The sequence below is a fragment of the Chrysemys picta genome, chromosome 3, assembly GCF_011386835.1.
Source record: "Chrysemys picta bellii isolate R12L10 chromosome 3, ASM1138683v2, whole genome shotgun sequence".
Taxonomy (NCBI): Eukaryota; Metazoa; Chordata; order Testudines; family Emydidae; genus Chrysemys; species Chrysemys picta.
Window position 1 is genome coordinate 156,067,123 of NC_088793.1, and position 14,616 is coordinate 156,081,738.

Sequence of the window (14,616 nt, forward strand, 5' to 3'; positions counted from 1 at the left end):
TATTCCAAGCCCAGCAAGGGGAGAGCGGCACTCACATTCCCATTGGGTTGCTTGTTTAATTTCTGAAGCACTATCAGATAAAATTTAAAGAAGAAACTGAGCGTGAGCGTGCGTCGGAACTCCACCATCCCACCGACAGCTGAAGGAGACAGGTTCATCTCCTCTGCCAACAGGCGGCAGGCTTCCTGCAGCAGATTTTCATTCCACTCTCTGCACAGGAACAAATAAATAAATAAATAATAATATGGAGCACTTCCCTAGCACTCTACATTGTCAAAACATTTGTCAGACGTTCACTAACTAATCCTTCCAACACCTCAACATGACCTCCTCAAATGACAAATCTCTGTCTCATTTCTCATGCCTTACCCCTAGCAGAACTCCCACTGGTTTCATTAAAATTAAGAGATGCTGCAACTATGCAGTGCTCTGCAACTGCATAATTGAGACCATTTCTCCATAGTACCCACTCTGCTTCTGCTCTCTAAAACACTCCCCTGGTAGCCACCGTAGCAATGGTGTAATCAACAGCACTAACATTCCAACAGAATGTTTTTCCATCAGAAGATGCTGATTCGATGAAATTGAAAAGTTCCTGCCGGGGAATGTAACGATTTCATCAATGTTTAGGAATGATCAAAATGTTTCATTTCAACTTTGTTTTGATTATATAGGATATAAAAGTCCAATTGATAAATTGAAAAGGGAATTTTTGGAATATTTTGCTTCTCTAAAAATTCTGAAATTTCTGCTCTTCGTCGTGATTCAGGATTAAATAAAATGAGAAAATCTCGGAATTTCTCACAGGACAAGAATTCTATTTTTTGAGCAGCTCAATCAGTATATTCCAACAAACAGTGGCAGATCTAAAACATGGCTATGGCTTAATGAAATAGCATCAGTGACAGACTCCACAGTTCTTTGAGGGTGCTCTAATCCTTGCAGGGAGTACTGGAAATCACATGAGATCATGAAGAGGTCTGGGTAAGGTCAGACAAGCCCCCAGATCTATGCAGGGTTTTATCCAAACTTCTCACTCTTCTATCCCTTGGTTTTCATTACCTCTTACACATACCATAAGTGAGGATTCAGAAAATTTGGTCTGCTACTATAAAAATAACCCTTTAAAATGAACACTGTTGAACTAAGAGGCCCTTCTGTGCTAAAAAGACCAGATTATGATTCTCCTACCTGCTGATAAGATTCTGGCAAGTTTTTTCTGCCAGTACGGTTGTGGGAGCCATTCCTCCATAGGCCAGCTTAATCTCCTGGACTCGGTTGCTACCTTCTTGAAACAGGACTCTCATTCCACAGGTCACTATAGCAATGTCATCCTCCCGACGGGAAGCCTGCTTAAAGGCTGAGAAATACTCATCCTAGAAGAAGGGAAAGAATTTGTTCTCAACCTGGGTCACAAGCAAGGGCAGCAGAATGTGGACAGCCCTGTGACCAGGATTCCCAAGAGAATCCCAGATGGAGAGCTGACTTTGCATTCTGAATGAGGAATCATGCTTCAGACAAGACCATTTTTCACATGATTCAAAGCCAGCTAAGAAAGGTGCAGTCCATCAGGTACTGTTATAAAGTCACTCACTCTTCCTGGGAAGGTTTGAAAACTGTTAGGGAATATTCTTTTGATACCTGTCCTCTCTCTTCTCTAGCCTTGGAAAAGAAATGAATGACTACGGATTTTCACACTACAGCTATATGAATAACTGATTTTTTGGTTCACTGGCCAAACCAAAACATTATTTTAAAAAAATTGTTTTAATTTTTTGGCAAACCAATAAGTTGAAAAAATGTTGTGTGTTCAAACAAAATGTTTCATGCCAAACTAAACATTTAATTTTGTTTGTGAGGATTTTTACCTTTTAAAAACATGAAATAAAAGTAAAGTAGATTTCTAAATGAAAAGTCATTTCTATTCAAAACAATCAAACCATTTCAACAGCAAATGTCAAAATGAAATGCTTTGCGTTTTTTTGTGAAATTTTTAAATTATTTTTTGAGCAAAACATTTTGGCAAATTCAACATGAATTCATTAAATGTTTGGGTCACCACGTCTGCATTTTTTTGGAGAAAAAAAGCTTCAGAGGAAAAATTTCACTCAGCTCTATTTCCCTCTCTCAACAATTCCATCTTTTTCTCATGTTAATTAAATACAGGCCTGATTTAAAAAAAAATAGATCCAAATAACCTCAGATCTAGGGAGTCCTTGAAATTTTAACTCAAATACAGAACTAAATTTCACACCTGGCTCCCAGCTCTAAAATGGGTCAGACTAAGAGCATAGATCCAAACACCTCTTAACTTGTTTGTTCGGTTTGTTCTCTGGCGGGGTATTATCCAGTCTCCAGCAATGGGACTTCCACCATTCCTTTTACTTTTTAAAAAAATCTCAGGCAGTTCTCTTCAGCAGATCCTAGTATCTGGCATGGACTCCCTGCATCGCTCCAACTTATTGGCTCTTTGCCTCATTCCAAAATATTCCTCTTCTTTTCTCTCTTGCTTCCATCTCTTAATTTCTGCCTTATAACTAACTGCTCAAGTTTTTCACCATACAAGCCAAATTTTGAGCGAGTCTCCATTAAATTAATTAATTAATTAACAAGAACTGCAGGTGGATCAAAGTGTGCACTCAAAAGCCAACATGAATGTGTGTAAAACAGGCAATTGCTGAATTGCTGAGCTAAACGCAGATTAAGTGAAATCAGCTAAACAGCTGGGGCCAGAATCTAAGGCTATGTCCACACTACCACTTATGTTGGCAAGCGTTATATTGCTCCGGGGTGTGAATATTACACACACACACACACACACACACACACACACACACACACACACACACGAATGACATACATTACGTCGGCATATGGGCTAGTGTGCACAGCACTATGTAGCGGGAGAGCTTCTACCGCTGCTTGTTGCGGGTGGATTAATTATGCCGACGGGAGAGCTCTCTCCAGTCATCATTGAGCGGCTCCAGGGGAGATCTTACAGAGTCGCAGCTGCATCAGTACAGCTGCGCCACTGTAAGCTCTCTAGACATACCTTAGTCAGTGTAAATCAGTATAGCTTCAGAGGCACAAGGGAACCCAATCCTGCTTGCCTGGGACTGCTGATGTGTGGCTACAACTTACCCCTGTCTAAAAGGTCAGCATGCAGCTAAACTTGTCCAAACTGCACACAGAGGATGGCATTTGACGGAATAAGGGAGTTGGTGGGCAAGGGGCTTGCGACTTTGTTCTGCCCAGTGCAGAGGACTTTGCCAAGCACTTGACTCACATCCATGCTGGAGCACAACAACCTTTTCTTTTTCAGAATATTTTCTTTAGGGCACAAATAGCTGCAACATACAAAGCACACCAGTTCACCTGCAACTAATGATGCTCAATGTGTACAAATAATGCCAGCTTCAACTCGCTGATAGGGAGGGCCTTAGTTCATATTGGACCCAGTCTTTCCCTGCCATGCAGGATATGAGAAACTCCCACTGAAATTACTGGTATCCTGCGGTAAGCAAAGAATCAGTCCCTTTATATCGCTCTTTTCAGTAGTTTGCTGTAAAAAAGTGTTCAGTGATGGCATGTATGCAAGACACTGAGCAGCAGAAAGTTCTGGTCAGTTAATTATCCCCCGGCAGCAGCAGCCTCTATTGTTTGTAATGAGTGCACTCTCTCAAGTGCCTGGTTTTGTGCATTGCGAACTCATTACTGGAAGTGCACAGCTGAAGCTTTCATTTCACATCCTCCATGCATCTTTCCACACATGGCCCTAATTAGTGGGCAGCCAGCGGATAATATGAGAGCAGCATGTATTGGTGCCCTCCTTGCCAGCGCATATCATTCTGCCACTTTGCTTGTTACACTTGTTAACTATCAAAGAAGAGGAAATGCAGCCTCTGCCCTCACTTTGCATTTCAATGAGCTTTCCAGTAATGAAATGACAGTGAGAGGTTGACACTCAGCAAATCTCCTGCAGACTCCATATCTGAGGCTATGTCTTCACTGCCCAAAAGGTGTGGTTTTTACAGTGAGATAACTAACACAAGCTAAACCAGGCACCTGCAGATTGCCCCACCATGTACCTACACAAGGTCAACACTATGCACACTGCTGACCTTGGCTAGCTATACTACAGTAAAACTACCATGCCTTGTCTCCACTAGGATTTTACAGTGGTTTAGCTAACTTGCATTAGTCATCTGTCAGTAAAAACACATCTTTTTGACTCCGAGCTGTGAAGACAAAGGGAGAAGGGGTTTTCCCAGTAGCAGCAGGAGTTACAGATGCAAATCAAATTACCCTTTTCTTTCCCCTTCCCGACATGTGTCAGATGACAGCATCCTCAGCTTATATCACATTAACAATGCCAACTCAATGGACAAAGTGTAATAGCAAATGTTCACATTTTCAGGAATATCACTGCCACGTGAGCTTCTTCCCCCATCCCACCCCCCTCGCCCCCGTCAATCATCACAAAAGAGGGAGGCCAATAATGGAGATGTCCAATAATAACATTACAATCAGAGGACACTAATGTGAGAGATGAAGGAGGGGGTGGTTGTCACCCTTTGAATTTTCTCCTGCTGGGTAAACCCATTTACATCATGAAGCTGAGGATACAAGCAAAAATCCACCAATGAATTCACAGCATTCACCAATACAAACTAGAGGGATCAGCATTCACCCATCTCCATGGGATAAAACAACAGTGTAACAAAACTACAGCAACACTGAACAATAGTGAAGATTGCTGAATACAGGGCTTGAAATCTCTATTTTGTTATACCAGCTTTACACAGGTATGACACCAGTGAAATCAACGGAATTACACCAGTATAAAACTGGTGTAACACAATGGAAAATCAGACCCTTTATACTAGCACTGTGTTAAACCAGCCTTTCTTTAGCTTGGTTTACCAATTGCCAAAAATTGTGATCTCAGAATACCTTGACTGCCACTTAGAAGAGGGAAAATCCTCCTACCATATAGATTTGCGTATCCATTGAAGAACTTTAGTCTTGCTGAGCTGATCGCCATAAGCCAAAGATCAGTCAACAGCTCATGATATGCCAAGAGTTCAAAAATAGCTTTGGTTTTTCAAGGTCAGCTGGTGACCATCTAGCATGACCTACAGGTCATGTCAATTAAGAACATAAGAACATAAGAATGGCCATACTGGGTCAGACCAAAGATCCATCTAGCCCAGTATCCCATCTTCCAACAGTGGCCAATGCCAGGTGCACCAGAGGGAATGAACAGAACAGGTAATCATCAAGTGATCTATCTCCTGTCACTCATTCCCAGCTTCTGGCAAACAGAGGCTAGGGACACCATCCCAGCCCATCCTGGCTAATAGCCATTGATGGACCTATCCTCTGTGAACTTATCTAGTTCTTTTTTGAACCCTGTTATAGTCTTGGCCTTCAAAACATCCTCTGGCAAAGAGTTCCACAGACTGACTGTGTGTTGTGTGAAGAAATACTTCCTTTTGTTTGTTTTAAACCTGATGTCTATTCATTTCATTTGGTGACCCCTAATTCTTGTGTTATGAGAAGGAGTAAATAACACTTCCTTATTTACTTTCTCCACACCAGTCATGATGGTCTTAATGGATATGAAAAAATTTAGGTTCTGAGGAGGACAATAGTATGATTCATTACTGATAATGCTATATAGAGCCTTTTACCTCTGTGTGACTTATTAAAATTCAGACCAGGCCAGTAATGAACAGATCTGATCATTGTTCAGTCTAAAGTGAGTTTCATGGCCTCAGTCCAGGTCCCAGCAGAATGAAGTCCACATTGCAAAAACCACCACCCTGACCAGCCCCTCTGTTTACAGTCTCAGCAAATAGGCCAAGGACTGTATGGACACAGAGATTGCCCTACCTTCTTATCCCTAGAGACTAACTTTTCAGTGCATAGTCAAGAAACATAGATCCATAGATTCCAAGGCCAGAAAGGACCACGGTGATCATCTAGTCTGACCTCCAATATAGCATAGGCCATAGAACTTCCCCAAAACAATTCCTATAGCTTTTAGAAAAGCATCCAATCTTGATTTTAAAATTGTCAGTGATGGAGAACCCACCACAATCCTTGGTAAATTGTTCCAATGGTTAATTACATTAGAACTGCATGGGGAAGTTTGCAGTGCCACCAGCTTCACTGTGATCAATAGGGAACTTGAATCTGCAGGAATGTTAAACTAGCACCTTCTGACAGATCTAAACTCACCTGGCGCGGGGAGAGAAGCCCCAAAACATTCAGGTGAAATGTTCTGCTGATCTGATTACTTCCTGTACTAGTTAAAGGCCTGTATTTGGTAGACTCCTCTCTCTGTTTTCACTTATGTATAGCTGTACATTTCTCCATAATGCCTGCTTCCCCATATCAGCCCTACTCTTGTTATAGAGGAATGGCTCACAACTTCACTGGTCAACCAATCAATGCTCTGGTACTTTACCTCTTGAGTTGTCATCCTGCTCCTTATGGAGATGGAACTGAACTACAACACCCCACCACAGTGCAAGCAGAATTGCTTTTGGACAATTAACTAGCAGTGAAGAGTCCAAGAAACAGCTGTACTGGGGAACTGGCTGAGGATAAGAAGTCCAGTTTTGGCCTTTCTTGGGGAAATATCTTGTTAGACTAGCCAAAACACTGGGTAGAAAAGCCTTTCAGCTTCTCCCACTCACGTCTTTACCCACCTCCTAGAAAATCACCCAGAAGGAAGTAGAGATGTTCATAACACTTAACATTTATTTTTAAAAATTGTATTGTCAGATAGCATCACAGAAAAATATTCTCAACTGTTACAGTTAAAAATATTCCATTAATTTCCATTGGCTTGTTTTTATCTTCTGTGGAACCACCCACATTTCTTGATAGCCTAAAGGTTAAGTACATGGAGAAGGTCTATATGTGTCTGGTGGACAGACACTAGAAGAGACTTAAATAATGTCTGGAGTCCCTCATTTGGTGGCATATTACCATAGCCAAAATGGACACAGAACACTTGTGATCCAGAGGGGGGCAGCCATTCTAAAAATGACCTTCTTTCTAGCTGACCCTGTAGGGGGCTAATTAAGCACATCTCTGCTGGAAGTCCGTCTTCAGGGAAAGACTAGTTTAGATTAGAAGCATTAGGCATTTTGGGTTCCCTATAGGGTAACACCAGATCAGCTTTACACAGCCATTAGACTATTGTTAATTCCAGCATCTCACCTTCCTAGAGTAAGGCATCTCAATGGAGAGCAGTATTTCCTTAGGTTTTAGTACTGTCTTTCTGTAACCAGTAAAGAACTTTTCATCCATCCTTATAGTCCTTTTGCCCTCTGTAGAACAAAGAGAGGAAAGAGAAACAAATGATTGGGCAAGTGTATCAGGTAATAGTCTCCCATTTCATCCATGTAAAGAATTATTGTCAGGCATGTAGAGAGGACCTTGCAGTTACATAAACGAAATTTGATCTGATCTCCGTTATTTTTCCTCTTAATTTCTAACTCTTTTTAGCCAAATCCTGAACTATTTCCTCAAGTTCAGCTCAGTCCTCACACAGGCACAACTCCCACTGACTTCCATGGGAGTTTTGCCTGCATAACGCTGAGCTAAACAGGAAATAAAGATTTGGGGATGTGTCCCTTTGATCATAATTCATTCCAAACACCCAAGTGAACCAGTTTCCAACATCCCAATTAGGGATGTGTGAATAAATGATTTTTCAGTTTGCTGGCAATTCCAAAACGTTGAAAAAAACCATAATCTTCCAAAACACAATTTTTTTCAAAATCTTCAGCAAGACAAAAAGTAAATAATAGTTTATAATAATTAATTGTTTTGTTTCAATTTCAAGCATTTTTTGACTTTTAAATTAAAAAAAAAATTAAAATGGAAGACAATTTTGACTTTTTTGGATTTTTTTTTTTAAGAAGGGAGATTTTGGCTAAAACAATTTGACAAAACTGACACAAATTCCTAATGTTGTTTGCAATGTTGTTGTAGCCTTGTTGGTCCCAGGATATCAGACCTGAAGAAGAGCTCTGTGTACCTTGAAAGCTTGTCTCTTTCACCAACAGAAGTTGGTTCAATAAAAGATATTACCTTACCCACCTTGTCTCACAAGTTCTCAACACATTACAATGTTAATGAATCTTTATTCTTTTCCCCCAAAACAGTTTTGGTTAAAAAATTTCACCCAGCACTTATCCCAATGTGCCTTTTTCACCATTCACAAGAGAACATTACAAACCAGCACTTCTTCTTAATTCCCAAAAGGATCCTATTTAAGCCAACCCCTTCAATATCTTCTAAATAGCAAATGCCATATATGATCTTTAACATATTTAGTATGATAGTACGTGTCAGCAGTGTAGCACTGTCGCAAAAAAATCAAACATCATTCTGGGATGTATTAGCAAGAGTGTTGTAAGCAAGACCCGAGAAGTAATTCTTACGCTCTACTCCGCACTGATTAGACCTCAACTGGAGTATTGTGTCCATTTCTGGGCACCACATTTCAGGAAAGATGTGGACAAATTGGAGAAAGTCCAGAGAAGAGCAACAAAAATGATTAAATGTCTAGAAAACATGACGTATGAGGGAAGATTGAAAAAACTGGGTTTGTTTAGTCTGGAGAAGACTGAGAGGAGACATGATAGTTTTCAAGTACATAAAAGGCTGTTACAAGGAGAAGAGAGAAAAATTGTTCTTGTTAACCTCTGAGGATAGGACAAGAAGCAATGGTCTTAAATCGCAGCAAGGGCAGATTAGGTTGGACATTAAGGAAAACTTCATGTCAGAGTGGTTAAGCACTGGAATAAATTGCCCAGGGAGGTTGTGGAATCTCCATAATTGGGGATTTTTAAGAGCAGGTTAGACAAACACCTATCAGGCATGGTCTAAATAATACTTAGTCCTGCCATGAGTGCAGGGGACTGGACTAGATGACCTCTTGAGGTCCCTTCCAGTCCTATGGTTCTATGAAAAGTCAGGCAACAACCCTGATCTCAAAGACCCACAGGGATCATAGAGTCATAGAATTGCAGGATTGAAAGGGACCTCGAGAGGTCATCTAGTCCAGTCCCCTGTCCAGTACATGGAACTATGGTGACAGAAACACGGACTTCACTCCTACAGTCACCATAATCCCTTTACTTCTTCCTCAGGAATGGACCTTTTCAGTTAATTTTCTGTGTGTGGCGGGGGAGAAGGAAGGGGTGTTAGTGGGATTCCTTTGAACATCTGCCATTACAAAGGCAAAAGGGATTCTTTATTGAGACTGTTGAACATAGATAGGCCTTGTGGTTCTTTAGCGTCCAGAAAGACTAAAACAGAGTCCCTAATGTTACATGCAGGGTTTTTTCCCCTATGTTCTGGCCTGAACTAAGCAGTCATGGCAAAGGACTACTGATTACCCTACATCCCACACTGTCATTTAGAACTTTGAATAAACTTACCATTTGACACCAAAGTCAGTTTGCTACCACATGCCATAAAGACAGGGTTGAGATCGGAAATTGGACTAGCAGTCATTATATTTCCCCCAAGAGCCTGGAATAAAGTAAACCAAACACATGAATTAGAAGACAGCTGGGAAGGGTTGGCTAGTGCTACTTCACTAACTATCACTGATTCACTGATATCACCTAGAGTTTGTCTAGATTCAGGTTTGTTTTGCTACCGTGACAATTTTAGGGCCTTAATTCAGTTCCAATGATGAACACACAAAACCCACAGAGCCAGTATCAATCCTAAGGCATTTGACTGAAATGGTTTTCAAGGATGTTCCTTACCTGTACATAAAAAATGCCTCATGCTCTAATCATTCATGATAATGGTTCCAAAATTCAAATATTGGAGCCATGATGAAGGGCCTGATCCTGCAAGGTGCAGAGCACCTCCTGAGAAATGCTCAATGGCTCAGTTCCCATTGGCTGTGCTGGGAATTGAGGGCACTTATAACCTTGCAGCATAAGGCCTCATGTCAGGTTTTTCAGCCTGCTTTAAAAGTGATTTTCTTAGGCTAGGTCTACACTACCCGCCTGAATTGGCGGGTAGAAATCGACCTCTCGGGGATCGATTTATCGCGTCCCATCGGGACGCGACAATCGATCCCCGAATCGACGCTCTTACTCCACCAGCGGAGGTGGGAGTAAGCGCCGTCGACAGGAAGCCGCAGAGGTCGATTTTGCCGCCGTCCTCACAGCGGGGTAAGTCGGCTGCGATACGTCGAATTCAGCTACGCTATTCATGTAGCTGAATTTGCATATCTTAAATCGACTCCCCCCTGTAGTGTAGATGTAGCCTCATTCAACAGGTCTCTGAGCCTCAAAAAGCATAGCCCTAGATAACTTGCAAAGCACAGAGGAGATATCTAGTAGGATCATTAGATTCTCACATTCTTGGTTAGCCCTAAAAGCAGGGCTTGAACTGGGCTTTGCAGAGGACAGGGAAGATGCACCCTCTAAGCATCAAGGCAGTATCAGCTTTCACACTCATCACTGAGCAGGATGACCATGTTAGAGTCGCACTGAGGTATGACAGGCCTTGCCAATCCACCTCTGCCCATCTCTCATCTTCCTTACAGAGTCAAAACACCGTGGGCATCGGTAGACTCAGACAAGGAAAAAGCCACGTCAGGTCTGCTTTTCAGCACCCAAAGAGCACCTGGACCCAGGTACGGCCAGTGTCATTCAGGCAGCCCTGTCGTAACACCACTCCAGATAAGCCCCTATCAAGGGCTGCCTTCTGAAGCTGTAGCAGAGACTGTAGAAGACAGAGTGGCCTTTGCTTACAGAGAATTATGGGGTCAATGCTCTGAGGCTTCCTGGTCAGGCTTTTGTTTTAATGACCCTTTGAAGTTTTGGGTTCACCCTAAATGCTTCTTTGTTAAATGTCTCCTCATTTCCAGGCTGCCCTAGAGTTTTCCCATTTGTCTGGTAATAGTAATGAATGCAGCAGATTCCTTCTGCTTTTCCTTGGTGAGCTGCCCATGTCATATAGCAGTGGCTCTCAACCCTTCCAGTCTACTCTACCCCTTTCAGGAGTCTGATTTGTCTTGCGTACCCCCAAGTTTCACCTCACTTAAAAAGTACTTGCTTACAAAATCAGACAAAAAATACAAAAGTGTCACAGCGCACTATTACTGAAACATTGCTTACTTTCTGATTTTACCATATAATTATAAAATAAATCAATTGGAATGTAAATATTGTACGTATGTTTCAGTGTATAGTATAAAGAGCAGTATAAATAAATCATTGGGTGTATGACATTTTAGTTTGTACTGACTTCACTAGAGCTTTTTATGCAGCCTGTTGTAAAACTAGGCAAATATCTGTATGAGTTGATGTACCCCCTGGCAGACTTCTGAGTACCCCCAGGGGTACATGTACCCCTTGTTGAGAACCACTGTCATATAGCAACCAAAGACAACACAAGGCAAAATAATCTACCTGCAGTAGAGTTTTATTGGAAAAGAATCCACAAGAAAGGGACATAATGTCTTTCAAATAGGGGCACAATGTCTTTCAGATGTCCCAGCATAATAAGAGGAGCACTAGGCATGTGATACTGGCAGGGTCAATTATTCAATCTGAGTTTTCTTCATTTAAGTTTCCTGCCCCTCCCTCCAGCATTAGCTCACTAGCTTTCCTGAGTCACTTACTGCAACGTTTTTGATCTGTGGGCCTGCAAACCATCGCAGCTGTTCTAGTACAGCCTGGAACAATTCCGTTTTGTAGGCAGGAAGTTCAGCCACAGCTTTTTTCAGCACCACTTCTACAAAGCTCAGGGTGCAGGCAGCACCAAAGGTAATACCTACCAGGGAGAAGAACAGAATTTTTACCAACAGCCAAGGTGTACGTTTCCCAGGAAGACAGTTACACCGGGGCACTTGCAGAGGAAGGTGCGTGGGGCACTGCATTTTTCCCATAAAAATATTTGTTTTCATTCATTCACTAATACCATTTTCCGGTTGAAAATTTTCAACCACTTCTCCTAACCGAACATGCACTGAACCACACAGTCCACCAACAACAGGCACACGCACAAACTGCACCCACCAATTAGGAACCACCCACAACTATACCAACCACCACTCTTATGACAGCACTTATTGGGAGACTAAACGCGTCTGGGAATTGCTCATGAGCTACGGAACCTTTCACTCGTAGGCTGTCGGTGTGACATACAGGTTGTTCCTATCTAACGGGAGCCCCTATCTGAGATGAGTCTGGTGGATTTAAATTCCAACTCTCACATAATAAACTGAACACTAAGCTTTATATGAGTTGCTAGGCTCAACAAAGAGGTGAAGAACTGCATTGGACCATGGATACTGAATTACTTCTAGGGTATGTCTACACTGCAACGTAAACCCATGCCTGAGCCTGGACTCAAGCCTAATCCCCTTGCGGCTACACTGCAAACGTACTAACTCAGGGCTCGGACCCACGGTCTCAGGACCCTGCAGGGCTGGAGGATCCATGCTCAAGTTATATCAGGACCCAGGGTCCATCCCTATTGCCCCGCATGACTTGGGTCCTGGGAGTCAGCCAGAAGTATCCCACAATTCCATGGGACAACTTCCTTACTCTCCTTTATCCCAAAAATCTGCCATCCACTCTATTGCAAATGGCAGCCGCTCAGGTCAGCATTATCCTATTCTGTTCTTATCACCAATCTGCAAGCACACTATCATAGAGCCTCCTGGGTTTGCAAAGGAGCACAAACTGATCATGCCTTTTGCAAAGCGAGCTGCTTCCTGCTAATGTGCAGGGTGGGTAGTAAAGTTTTCCCACAGTGCGCCAAGGTCGTAGGGCTAGAGCAGCCATATTTGGCGGTGGAAGGAAGGAGAGGGAGTGCTAGGGACTCTGGGATATGGTTATTTTGACTTGGGTCTGCACCCTGCAGGGCAGGATGCCAGAGCCCTAGATTTGAGCTTGGGTTAGAAAAGTCTTAAGATAAGGTTAATATACAACATAGATGCTCAAGTCCAAGGTTCCCTAACATGGGTCATCTCACTCAAGTCACATTAACCCTGTGCTTAAATTGCAGTGTAGACATATCCGTAGAGGTTGAGTCATACTGGCAGGGCAAAGTGAATGGGAAGTTTGCCCTGCTTCTGCCAGCCAGATAAGCTCAGGACTTCATTCATATGGGCTATCAAACCACTGCCTTATAAGCACAATTTTTTAAAACGAAAGATTATGGTCACTTGCAAATTATTAGCTAATATGCAAATTAACCCATTAATTTGCATAAAGCACCTCACATGGAACTGCTATGAAATTTCTAATATTTTTCCCAGTAATGACCATTCCTGGCCCTTACTACTATGTGTTTCCAGATCTTTACAACATCTGGGCACTGTGAAATCTTTGTATTGAAATTTAACTCAGATCTGCCTTCCCCCTCATCTACTCCCAATAAAGGGGAAACAATTCAACTAGTTAATCTCAGAATAATGATGAGCGGCTAATAGGTGCGTCCCTTACTCATGCAACCTGTCCTATTGATTTCAGTGGCACTCCTAGCATGAATAAGCTGAACAGATCTGGCCTCAGAAAAGGTGATGGGAATAAAAGAAGGGGGTCCTTCATCCTAATCAATGCAGTTCTAGTTTCTCTGTTTTTGGGGCAGTGTACCCAGCCCCTCCCTTGTACCTTTCCCAAAGGTCACACTGACTACATAGCATTATGAATACTCGTTACCTACCTGCCTCTGTGTGCTGAACAAAGGTCATTTCAGGGATCCAAGCTGGTGCTATTATCACTGGATACAGCATGTTCTTTAACCTCATCTCAATACCTCAAAGAAAAACAAGATTCCCTGAGTTAGTCGCTTCTCAGGGAAAAGGCAGCATTATTGTGTAACAAAGATCAGTGAACTTCAGTAACCACAGCCTATACCGGTTATGTAATGGCTTAAAGAGTTCCCAAAGAAGGGCCACATTTATCACTGGCCAATGGTGGCATTTGTGTAATGACATTTCAGGGCTAGAACCCATGAGATGTCTCTCCAATCTGCAATATCCACCAACCTCTTCTCCTGTGAAGGAGCTCCCAGATTGCATGTGGACATAACTGACTCATTGCTATCATCATGTTAGGCTGAACAGCACTTGACCAGGAAAATAGGATTAGATAGCAGGAGGGAAATTGTTCATGAAATCAGATTGGCTTTGCAAATCTCTCTCTCCCTCTCCACCCCCCTGCCAAAAAAAAAAAAAAGTTTGAGAGCACTGCAAACCCTCACTCCTAAGAGGTTTGCCCAGTCCCTGGACAACTTCAGGTAAACGGCTGAAAGTTTCAGGACTGGATTCACCCAAGTACATTTTCAGTGTCTCTCTTCCCTTCCTGCGAAAACCAGAGCAGTCTGTTGTGTATCTGTGTGCCTCTTCTTGTCAATAACCCATTAATAACTGGCACCAAGTTAGAACGAAAGGCCCACCGATCTGAATTAGCACTTATTTAGCTTGCTCCAACAAACAGGACACAAGGATGTTCGTGAGACTGATCCATGTGGGAAGAATTAAAATCCTCCTCGACATGCTCTGCAGAAACCACTCCCATGGGGGTTTAACTTGGGCTGCTTTAAGGAAGTCCA

The 14,616-nt window shown here is 42.3% G+C and overlaps 1 protein-coding gene across 3 annotated transcripts in view; it reads right to left on the reverse strand.

Annotated features, from left to right (window-relative positions):
- The window catches only part of XDH (xanthine dehydrogenase), a 79,883-nt gene that overhangs the window by 39,394 nt on the left and 25,873 nt on the right, over positions 1-14,616 (reverse strand). For all 3 annotated transcript variants that reach the window (XM_024111569.3, XM_008175030.4, XM_065590556.1), the window contains exons 11-16: positions 13,726-13,818; positions 11,675-11,826; positions 9,465-9,558; positions 7,234-7,343; positions 1,192-1,376; positions 36-210 (exon numbers count right to left, since the gene is read on the reverse strand). In XM_024111569.3, coding sequence (XP_023967337.2) covers positions 36-210; positions 1,192-1,376; positions 7,234-7,343; positions 9,465-9,558; positions 11,675-11,826; positions 13,726-13,818 — 809 coding nt within the window. The remainder of the gene's footprint in view (positions 1-35; positions 211-1,191; positions 1,377-7,233; positions 7,344-9,464; positions 9,559-11,674; positions 11,827-13,725; positions 13,819-14,616) is intronic.